The sequence below is a fragment of the Tetrao urogallus genome (assembly GCF_951394365.1).
Source record: "Tetrao urogallus genome assembly, chromosome: 4".
Classification (NCBI taxonomy): domain Eukaryota; kingdom Metazoa; phylum Chordata; class Aves; order Galliformes; family Phasianidae; genus Tetrao; species Tetrao urogallus.
The window spans coordinates 13,458,545-13,470,956 of NC_136817.1; the positions used below are offsets into that span (position 1 = coordinate 13,458,545).

The following is a 12,412-nucleotide window of genomic DNA, read 5'->3' on the forward strand; positions in this document are numbered from 1 at the left end:
TTATTTAACAATTCCTAGCTATAATGCCTTCCAAATATCAATTCCCTTATTCAAGAGATTAGTTAAATACAAATTACAGTTTCAACATTAACCAGTGCACAAGAACAGGAAGAAAGAAATCCATGATACTGCTATGTGATTTGTGCAATGAAACCAGAGCATTCAGATTCTGTAAAATCTCTTATTTAGTATTAGAACTAAGTAGAACTGCTAAAGAAAATTAATTTATGCTTGTGAGCCTCTAAGAAACTGTAACACAAACAGAAACAAAACAAAACAGCAGAAGCAAAATTCTAGGAAAGTATTTCAAGACACTTAAGTTGCCCTAAATTCCTAAATGCTAAGACAGAGTTGGTATTTTGACTTACCTTCCTTCATTGACTAGCTCTATAAAGGCAAGACCAGCATTCTTTTGTATAGAGTTCTGCCACTCCTGAGAAAGAGAAAAAAAAGACAGTTGTAAAAATGAGACCAACAAAAACCATCTAGGGTTAGAAAGTCATGCTCCTTCTTTTAAATTCTGATCACTTACACCACTAACAAACATAAAAAGCATTAATCGTGTGCTAATCAGGAAGGAAACAATCACCAGCAAGAACAAATAAGTGCCATCCATTCCAAGTCACATTCTGTGGAGGGCAGAAGAAAACAAAAACATCCCACAAATAACTCTTCATCGTTCACTATGTTGTGTGCTAATTCTCAGCTTCCTCTGGTTCACTGATCCTCCGCCTTAGTGAGACTTGGTAATGCTAATATAATCTTTCAAATAAATTTAGTGCTTATTGTTTAAATACACATTTCTTAAATACTAATTACATATATAGATAATAGTCTTCTCATCTTTACATCGTATGTTCACTTCTAGTGCAAAGATCAGGTTTATCAAATACTACATCAATAACACCCAACATGTATTAAATAAAAAAAAAAATAAAAAATTAAAATAATTCTAACAGCACAGAGGCAGGCACCACACATTTCTTACATCCAAGAGAACCCTTAATTATAGCAAAATTCCACACACCCTTCAGGAGTAGGTGCAGGTTCTGCCTGATCTCCTTATAAGACATTTTAAGAAGTAATCAACGAACATGACACGTTAGTGGGGCTTCCTTCCTCTTTTAAAAGCTGACAAAGAAGCAGAATTTGTCAACAGAAATACAACAAAGCCTAGGAATCCCATACTCAATCGCAACAAATTGACAGAAATTAAAAAAAAAAAAATATGGAGTAACAAATGTGTGAGACACTGTAGAGAAAAAATATCGGGATTTGGAAAGAACAGACTGGATATAGCTCTTCATTTAATTCAGTCATAACTGTTGTAACTGTCTTAAGTTTGTTCCCCTTCTAAGCCAACAAAAGCCATGCAGACAGATATCTTAGCATTACATCAGCTTTCTTGATTTCCTTATTTTATTGTAAGAAACAGCAATCCTAGCAATTATTTTTTTTAGAAATCTTGACAGTTTTAGAACAGACAGAAAGCACAAAACTGCAGATCGATCTTAAATGTATTTCAGATTTCTAAGAACAGAAGTATTCAGCACTCATTCTACCACCAGAGGATGTTTTTAGCTACCCGTATTTGCGAAGTGATATTACCCCTCTAAGTTAGAGACATCAAGTTTGATCAGACACACACAAAAACCAACAGAAAAATTTAAAGGTTGCCATGTTTCACTATCAACTCATTTTCTACTTCTTAATCATTTTTCATGTGTGACAATGTATAGCAATATTGAAGTAGGCAGAATTAAGAGAAGAATAATTAGAATTTGTTATGTACTACCCCTCACGAACAATAAAGGATTTCATTACTTTTTATATAACTAGCTTATATGCATTGCTAGTCGTGTAACATTCTAAACGTCAGCTAGATTCCATTTACATACTGTTGCATTGATACTTTTTTTTTTTTAATTATTATTACTATTTTTGTAATACCCCCAGTGGTATCATTGTTTTTTCCGGCTACATTTATTTTACTGATCTCTCTGCCATCATCCTTCCAATTCTCTCTCACTGCCTTCTTACTGTCACCACTACAAGACTTCAAGTTAGCCTGAAAGCTGTTTCAAATACTTTTAAGAAATATTTAATTCACTTTAAAAAGCCCTTTAGGTTGTCAATAATCTAAACAAAATAATTTGCAGAACTAATATTGTTAAGAGGCTCTTCTAATATAATATCGACTTGTAAATAGCTTTGTATGAAGATTATTAAAATGACTGTGCTAGCCAAAAGTTCCTGAAAAGCAAAAAAAAAAAAAAAAAAAGTAAAAGTTCTCTTTATGACACTGCCCATCTGTTGCTCTACATTAGTAACCTCTCTCTCATTAACAGAACTCACTACAACACTTGAAAATTTAATTGGTGAAGATGGAGGATGCCAAAAGTGAAAAGAAGACGTATTTATCATGATACTTTTCAGCATTTTTCTCTACATCAGACATCATCAAAAGCAGCGTTAGTCTAAACAATTTCACAAATCCCAGCTGAACACACCCTAAAGCTAGTTTTAATAGTTGAAAGAAAAGACTAATGGTCATCATATTTCACGATCCCTTCAATATTTCCCCACAGTATATGTTCTCTCAAACAATTACACTCAGTGTGCATATTGCATTATTATATCAACATCTTAGTTATCCATGTCCCAAAGGTATTGGGGAAAAAACACGTTAAAAGCCTCAAACTCAACCACTAATGCAACTAAATAACTACAAAACACATTTCAGCACTTTCCTAAGGAAGGACTGTAAGAGAAGATCAACAAAGTCAATAATTTCATACCTGTTCTAAGCTGTACTTAATTGACCATCATTTCCGATGGCTGTAAATGTTTAGTAACTGAAAGACATAATCTACTTTTAATGCTTTTGGTCACTGTACAATGAGAATAGCGAAGCAGAAAAAAAAGACAGAAGCACTATGCACAAATAGCTACACTGAAAAGCAACCATTTCAAGGAGACAAATAAGAAATCTCATTTTACTCAAATGCCATGTCTGATGTGGAAACTTCTTAGCTCATTACTTTTTCACCCACTTCCTTAATGGAATCTGTAAACACTTTGAAAAGTACTTGAGACAAAATGCATGTACTATATTCTTTCCTGAAATGATGCTTTGAGCATCATCTGAATTATTGTTTTGTATAGAATACTATATTACATTTCCTGTCGCTACTGCGCAATCCTGTCATAAGCAAAATCATATCCCAGTCCTTTATAGCATCAATTTTTGTATCATCAACAAGATTCACTAACACATTATAAGTACACAAAGGTCATCAGTTGAAAAGACGAAGCAGTACTAGTATTAAAACCATTAAAAGCACCCCTTCAGAAACAATCTCCTTCAAGGTTTGTATTTTAACCTACTGTCATCCCATTTGAGTTGGGCATTCCTTCCTTCTTTTTTTTTTTTATATCTATTTGACAGCTTTCTTTTTTCATTAATCCTAACTAACGATTAGTCATGTGACACTAAAATCCATGTAAATCACTGCCACATCTCCTTCGACTGGGAAATACATGTTGACAGAAAACTAAAACACGCATTAGACTACAACCAGCAATTTAGTAACCCAGTTCTTTAGTAACCTAGATCTACATGTGCAGTTATTCCACTTCAAAATACATTTAGAAGTCTTTCATACTACTCAATAATCTTTCTTCTTTTTTTAAAAAGAAGCCATGTCTCTCATTCTCTGGCAATATTAGATAAATATTGAAGATCCTTAAGTCTGTACTGAACTTGGATTTTCAGGTGTCACCTCTATCAATCAGTTATTTTTTCCATTTGTTGTTGGCTCCCTGCATATCCTGAATATTCCTGATCAGATTTAATAGTTGAGGAGCTCATTATTTATCCTTGCCCATCTAAAAGCCTTTTCTAAAAGCATCAGCTAGTAGAAGCCAGTTTGAGAACACATAAACTGAGGTAATTATTCTCAAAGTGCATTACAGACCAGTGGAACCCATTGCTAAAGAATGCTGCACTCCTTAAAAGTAGGAGAAAGTGGAGATGGTATGCAATGAAAACTCACCAATATTTAGTAAAATCACAGTAACTCCAATCAACTGAGAAAATACCCCACGTTGACAGCAGCGGGAAAGAGGAAGAACACACATGGAGAAGTCATGGAGGAGTGTCACATACGCTTGCCCTATCTTATTCTTCTTGAGAATCTCTTTGCATCCACAGTTAGAGATCAAACAGAGTAAGGTAGGTAGACTCCTTAACTAATACACAGTCATTTCTAAATTGTAATTGCTCAAACAAATGCCAGGATTTATTTTTTAGAAATATTTGGATGGGTTGCAGTTTCAAGCGCTTGCATGTACACAGCAACATACAATTCATCCTCATCTGTACACTCCTAGGAAATTAACAGAACCATATTTCAAAGAATTAACCAAAAATACATATCCAAGTTATATGAAAATATTTGTGAGCCTAATCCGTACTGATCTCACTGTTGAACAATTAAATACGCATCTCAAAAACATTCCAAAAAGTACCAAGAGATTAAAACTGCTCCATTTTCAAAGAACAGTAGTACCATTGTTTTAAGTCATCATTTATGTTTATATGTATACATGCACACTCACACATATCCCTTACATAACTTCTCAGAAAAAAAAAAAAGTTGTCTGGCAATACTAACATATTAACAATGACGAATTATATCTCATGTTTGAAATGCACACTCAAATGCAAGAGAAGACAGGCAGTCAATTGTTTCTTAATCTAAGCTTCCCATAAATCTGCTGAAGTTTTTAAAAATTTATTTTGATTCTTAAACAAATGAGAAGGATGACTTCCGTAGTGACAACTACGAATGGAGCACTAAGGAGTAGGGTGGGAATATGTGTTAACATGTGACTAGGAGACATATTATATCCTAGACTAAAGGTCAAATCTGTGTGAAAAACATGTTCATAGAGAGATATTCTAATCTTTAAGTGTCTAAAGTAAACTATCAAGAACTTTTCAGCAGTGTTTGTACTTGGTGTCACCACTCTCTCAGCACCACATCCACTACAGGCATGAATGAACTCAGTAATAAAGAATATATAGCAAAAACTAGATTGTATCTCAGCTGTGTTTTTCATAATTAAAAAAAGCTAGACTGCACATTAAGCAGAATATCTGACATCTGCAAACACGTAACTTGCAGAGAGTTTGCTTAACATTTTTAAATCCACCAAGACACATTAAAAATGAATAACAGTATGGAATTAGGGAAAACATAACTAAAAACTCTATGCAATATCTTAATATCAAAGTAACACCTACTGAGTACAAAAAAGCAAAATTTTGCAGAGATGAGACATTTCAAACGTAAGAGCAACCAGAAAATATATTTGAAGACGACCTTATTTAGAACAGTCATACAGGGATGCCCAAATAAAAGTGGAATTAACAAAATAACATTAATGGAAAAACAATCTGAAACTGATGGAGAAAAAAAAATCATTTAAGTAATTACATACAAGCACCCTTCCATAAATAAACACATCACTGTTGCTGAACATTGACATTTACAAAGAAAAGCAGTAGTCTGCAAAAATATTTCCTGATGTTTCATCAGGAGAAAACTTATCAAACAGCTTAGAATTTCTCAAAATTTACACTATGTATGTAAGCTTAAACATGGCATCAGCGTAACAAGTCAAGAAATCTGACTAGTCAATACAGAGGTTTTGATTGCAATAAGGATGACAGAAGTTACTCTAACCCTAGCCAGCTACAAGCTTGCAACTGATGATCATCATTATGCCTCTATCAGGGCTCCGCATAGTCAGGCTGAACAAATGCATCCTATTAGTATATGGTCTGTCTGTTTGGCAACTCCAGTCTGAAGACAAATGGCAGCTGCTGCCCTTCAAGGTCTGAAGTCAAGTCCTCAGGGAGTCTAAAAGCCCAACTGGAAAAATCAAGGCCTGTTCATTAGAGACTGCTCCAGGGGAAATTTGCTCGGCTGCCATCAGAACTATATAAAAGAGCTAATTATTTTTATAAGACTTTTAAGCTATCAAACACACTCAGTTCCAACAACAAGTATTTACTGCTGGTATTCCATTTAAAAAAAAAAAAAAAAGATTGCTTTTTGTAAAAAATAAAAGTAAAAAAATAAAATCAGCTAGTGAAGTCTCTGTATTTAAAAAATTAATGAATCTTCTAGGAGAAAGTTGCATAAAAATCAACTAGATTTTTATTCTCAAGAGGAGACCTAACATCGAGGATTCAATTGCGGGGAAATATTCTGAAATGCACTCACATCTTACTAATGAATGCTAAAGGTGAGTTGAGATTGCCTGTGTGACTCTGCCCCTGAAAAGAACAAGGAATGAAGAAAAGCGAGATTGCTCCTCAAAACTGATTGGAAAGGGCCTGTGAGATGTATTTACTTGCTTTAAATCTGTGCCAATAACCAACAACTGAAAATGCACAAGTACATAAATGTATTGCTGCTAAGTTTGTTAAAAAGATACAGGATTCAGTTGGTATCAAACACCAAGACTGAACCAAAGAACTGAAAACTCTCATTAAGTTGTTCCAGTATTTTTCTCTTGATAAAACATAGAATTAAAACTTGTTATAACAACAGTTACTTTATAAAATGTACTCTATGGAATTGTAGAATATTTTTTAAGTATTTCATAACCACAAAATCATTAACTACTTTAAACAAGAAACTGAATCAAAGTAACCACTGCAACATTTTTCCAGACGCGCAGCATGACAACAATGTATTCAACTCTAACAATGTAACAGATCACTGCTACAGAGTATTTATTGCATAGTATTTATTGTAAATCTTTTAAAAGTGTTATATGAAATTCATTAGTGTTCCTTAATCAATTCTTGGACGAACATGCATGTTAGCTTCCGACAGCCTAATTCAAAAAAGCAATTACAACCCCAGTCCTTACGTAAGAGGATGACAGAAAGAAACTACGTTGAACCAGTTAAAAAGAATGAAAATGTAAAGAAAACAGATTAGGAATGATTTATACCAATGCCTAGTGCTGAAGTTAATTACAACTAACCCAATAAAATAGTTCCTTTATTATCGTACAGCAAGTAATAAACGGAGACACAGAAAACAGAACTCTTAGCTGACTTTTGCATGCTCAATTCAATAGCACACTGCACTGAGAATTAAACAAGTAGTAAACAAGCCATACAGAAACAGCAGTTATTTAACTTAAAGCAGAAGACTCCCCTGCTGCTTAACCACTCGGGATATTCCATGTAAACAGAGCTTCCTATAAACTGGTATTATGTTGTTACTGGTAAATGCCTGAAATTACCTTATAATGAGAGTTTAATTTGAATACCTGAAGTTTGAGTTGACGTCACAGTAAGTTTCTATAGATTCTGAAAGTAAATCATACACATACAGAGCTGGATTTGTTTTCATACTTGTGTGCCACATTGTTCAGTGAAAAACTGAATAAAAAACCATCAGCTTGTCAGACAATACACTCTAAGCTATGAGATTACTTTACAAGTGACAACTGCTGCCTTCTCTGCAAACTACAGAATTCTACTATAAAAGCAAAGCCATACCACATAAAACACTGAAGTACACACAATCTTTTCAAAAATACATACAGCCATAAAATCTTGTTGTAAGTTACTGTCGTCATCGTTTATGGTGATATCAAACATTCTTACAGAGGAACTTTAATAATAATAAAAGCCCTTAACTTAGTTAATCAAAAAGTCCAAAAACATGATTAAAACATAACTGCACAAACAGAATGCCACCCGTAAAAAGCATCACAGCATAGAGGCTGCATACTACCACAACTCATGAAATTTATTTTTGCATCCGGTTTCAAAAAGATACGAGCACATATATGAAAAACTTCCATTACATGCCATTTGGTGCAACCTAACTTACGACTTCATGAGTAAAATCACACCCCTAGAACTGATGTTGTACTACATGGAACAGATAAGTCTCCCCTAAACTCCAGTTCTTCTACATTTTCTCCTAGAGCAAGAAACTGTAGGATAAAGAAAAATCAAGTGGGCCGATCACTGATTTCAGGTCCACATTTCCGACAGATGAAGCAATTTGCTTGGGCAGCCTATCCCTTCCTCTCCCTCATGAGCAGGCTGTTGCCATGACTTCATGAAATGACATTAGGGGTCAGGTTTAAGTTCATCTAGCAGCAAACCCTTTCCTCTGTAGTTTCTTCCTCAGGTTCTGTAACCAGCAGCTATTTTCAATGCAAAGATGAAAGGCAGAAGCTTATAAAAGAATAGGACAGATATCTTAGACATTAAGAAACTGAAGTCCCAATCTTCCACAAAGAAATGCAGAAATGGAAAGCAAGAAACTAAGGCACATGAAACGAGTCAGAAAAACAGAAGTAACAAAAATGGACAACATAAGGAGAACAAAGAAGTGATACAAGCTTATTTTTTTTCAAAATTATTAACTTAAATGCATATATGCACAAAGAAGAAAAATGAGCATGCATTCCTGCCACTACATTGCGCTTCCATACTGCATTCCTGTCCTCACTTGCCTGTCTTCTACATTCAGACTTGCTCCTTATTTGGTGTATTCATTATTCCACCGTTACATTACATGCAGCATCCCAGTTCTAATCTCCTCTGCCTTTATATATTGTTACAATAAACCCAATCAATAATTTTCTGCAAACCTTCCCATGCACATACAAAGTAATTTGCCCAAAAATAAGAGTACTACCATTTGTATTTAGGCAGAAATAAAAATAAATGTCTTTAAGTACTCAGACAGTACTGACAAATTCAGCTCATTCTTCTGAATCAAAGTTGACTCAGAAGTAGGGCTTGAAACCTAAAATCTGAAGCTCAATCATTTTCACGGCTGCGTTATCTAAATTACGAGCTTTTTAACTTGAGCAAAATCTCTTAAAATATTTGTATGAAGACAAGTGAATCACAGACAAGCCTATCCGATGATTTTGCCAGTTGCTGAGAGACATAAAAGGGCACAAACAAGTTGCAAGTAAGCCTCAACTTTAGACTGTAACTGCTCACCACCACAGTGCAAACCTCCTCCTGCTTCAACTCCTGCTTGGCAACAGCGAGATCGAAATGATTTGGCTTGTTAACATGAACAAAAAACATTCATGTATGTGTAATTAGTATAAAGCTTAAAAGACAAACGCTGCCACTCTCTGAACTTTCCACAAGCTCACCCCCTACCCTCCACCAAACCTCTTTCCATGGTCTCAAATTAAACAGACTAGCTGTAAAACAGCAGGGTGTCAAATTAAGGCACGCTTTATTTTCAGAGGTCTCCACACTTCGCGGCTGACTTCCTGTCAGGAAGAGTTCCATTTCAGTGCAGAGCCCCATCAGCAGGGAGCTCACGGAATTAAGTGCCAGTTGATATTACTTTGTTTTGCATTTACCACCCATGAGAATATTGTTCAAAGATCTAGTTATAAAGTCAGCATGGTATCATCCTTCTGACTAGACTGCCAAGCCACAGGGTGTGCTCTTGCTGCACAAAACTCACCTTAAATGGTGGTGTTTTTTTAAGTCCTAGTGTGCTGGTGAAGCAACAGGATGCCTTTTTTCTTCAGAAAAGTCTTGCTTCTGTAGCTAAATTATGTTCTTATTAACATCTGTAGCATCTGCAGTGTACATTCATGGATGCGAAACTGACCTGTAACCTACCAGACTCCCAAAATTCACTTTTAAGTTATACAGTCTGCTCTCTTCTCTGAACATGAAAACAATTACACATTAATCATACAAACCCTTAGCAGTTTTAAATTGTACAGGCTAGTGTTTTTAACTGAAGCGGACACATTTCCCATTCAACTGCTACCAGTCCCGAATTCCTGACCAAATTTAAGTAATTTTCATTTCATAAGAGAAATTTTCTCAGTAAGAGTCTCTAGTACCTGAAGAGCCCACAGAATAACCATGAAAGATAGCTCTTAAAAAAAAATAAAGGAAGGGAGGGATATTCTTTCTTTTTCCCCCTCATTTTCATAAGATGACATTAGGAAGTTCATGTCTCTCTCTCCTCCAGCATAGCAAACCATTGCTAAGGGCTTTTGTGCCTTTCTTTCAGCGTTATCTCTTATTCTTTCCTCTATCCAAAGGCTTCAGGTCATTCTGACTTCTCCAAGTGAACCGTCCCAAGAATCAACTCCTTACCCAAATCCACACCAAAGCACCATAGCTTCACAGAAAATTAGAGCACATTTTCCAAATGGGGTCAAAGTCAGATATCCAGATAATCCAGATATAACCATTTCTTACCAGGAAGCTACCTCTATTGCTTTGATGATTATTTATGTCCAATACGCACTAACAACAACCCCATATAATAAAATATCAAATACCAAAGTAACTCATATTTAGCAAATATCAGATATTCTTCTATTTTTCTCAAGCTAAATGTCATACTCGGTAGTTTTTACCTAGCTTACGATTCCACATCATATATTCCACCTCTAAATTGAGAAGTGAGCAAACCTTTAATGTATCTCCTAGACTATAAAACATGGAAAGATGTAAGGAAATAAAGACAAAGAAGTAGCTTATGTATTTTAACTACTGTGACCGCTACATGTTAGGATGTTAGATGTATACAACTATACAGTGCTTACTACACCATTAGTAGGCCACTTACTATTCAGGTAGTACTGACAAATCATTCCCAATACATTCTAATCTATTTCCATAGTTAAAAGCAACAGCTCAGTTTAAATTACACACCTCTTTGATTTCTATTGTTATGCAAACTATGAATATACACCTGCTTTACAGAAACCAATCCCTTTCTACCAGTTTATTTAAAAAAAAAAAAAATTAAAATAGTTAGTGGACACAGTGACTTTAAACTCCTGATCTGTAAGCCACACTAACAGCAAACAGACCACATTACTGACAAAGCCAACAACTACACTAAGAAAAAAGACAAAATTGAAACATAAATGTAGCAAACAAAAGTGGAATCCAATTAGTGTGTTCATTAGTGATTTTTATCAAAAATTCCTCTTTAGAAACTCCTATTTCTTAGCTTAGAGCAGCTCGTCAGTTAATATCATTGAATTCAATGCAGGTTTTTTTTTGTTTGTTTGTTTTTTTTTAAGGAAGATATGTTTCAAGAAATTTAGAACAGAACAGGAATTCCAGCTAAGAATGAAGTTCCAACAGTCAAGTTCTGAGTTGTTCTGGACTTTCACACAGTATATTACAATAGCCTAGTTCTGAAGAGACAAAGTCTACAAATACTACTTACGTCACAAAAAAAAGAAATCCAGAGCTAATTCCAAACGTAATTTCAGCATACTTCAGTTCAAAGAAAAGGATTTAAATAAACAAAAACAGCTGGAAATCCTATCAGAATGGCAGGAAGGTTTCAGCCTCTACCATCATACCAACATCCACCTCTGTCAACTACCATGTTGTGGGCCAAGATAATAAAATAGGAGGCACTACTTTCGGAGCAGCCCTCGTAATAACTAGGAGAACTTTTCAAGAGATAGTTCATAAAAAAAACAACTGCAACACTAAAAATATCCTGAAGCCGCACTGCACATAAAAACTCAAAAGACACGTCCCAAATACTTGTCATCCAAGAGCATCTTCAAGACAGGATAAGTATCTTTCATTTTGCGTGCCAGTTACAGTGGCTGTGCAATATTTGTTAAGAAACTGCCTTAGGAATCCTGCAACCACTACCCAAATAGCAATTAATAAAATGCCTGGCAATCCTGTGTTTTCATACACGGCTTTATTATTACGCCTTGCTTTATTTGGTACAGCATTAGACCTGAGACAGCTTCAGAATCTAGACAATCAGTAGCTGAATAAGATGACACCGAAAAGCCTGTGGAAGGAAGCAAGACATTTTATCCCTACAGAAAGCCAGGCTGGCAGATATTCTTTCCATCTTCCAATTAATCAAAACAGCACAAACCAACTAACATACAATACAGAGTCTCTGGCACACCTAAGGATGATGGTTTTTTTCCGGGCACCTCAGTACAACACTTAGGCTAAACTGGAATCATTGAGCACTTCATAACACAGCAAATAAAGCTAACAACACAAAGCAAACACCTATGGGCATGAGTGATACAGCACCTTACCGTGAACATCACAATTTAGACTTTGGGAAGTCCTTTTTCCTATTTTATCTGTTATGTCATTAATCTTCACTATTTGCCTAACCAAGTTTTGTTTCTAATTGTTTTCTATATTGTTTATTCTAATATTCTATATTCTAATTGTTTCTAATTATTTTCATCACAAGGCAAATTAGCATTCAAGATTTGGTTGTTGTGCTTTGCTTTCTTTTTAATCAAATACAGCTGCATTCATCTTTTTCTTTTTTTTTTTAAATCACAATTATGCTATCCAAACTGT

At 35.0% G+C, this 12,412-nt stretch overlaps 1 protein-coding gene across 3 annotated transcripts in view; it reads right to left on the reverse strand.

Annotated features, from left to right (window-relative positions):
• The window catches only part of LRBA (LPS responsive beige-like anchor protein), a gene marked incomplete at both ends in the record, with an annotated part of 363,076 nt that overhangs the window by 249,133 nt on the left and 101,531 nt on the right, over positions 1–12,412 (reverse strand). For all 3 annotated transcript variants that reach the window (XM_079534450.1, XM_079534449.1, XM_079534448.1), the window contains one exon: positions 369–433. In XM_079534450.1, the coding sequence (XP_079390576.1) occupies positions 369–433 (65 nt within the window). The remainder of the gene's footprint in view (positions 1–368; positions 434–12,412) is intronic.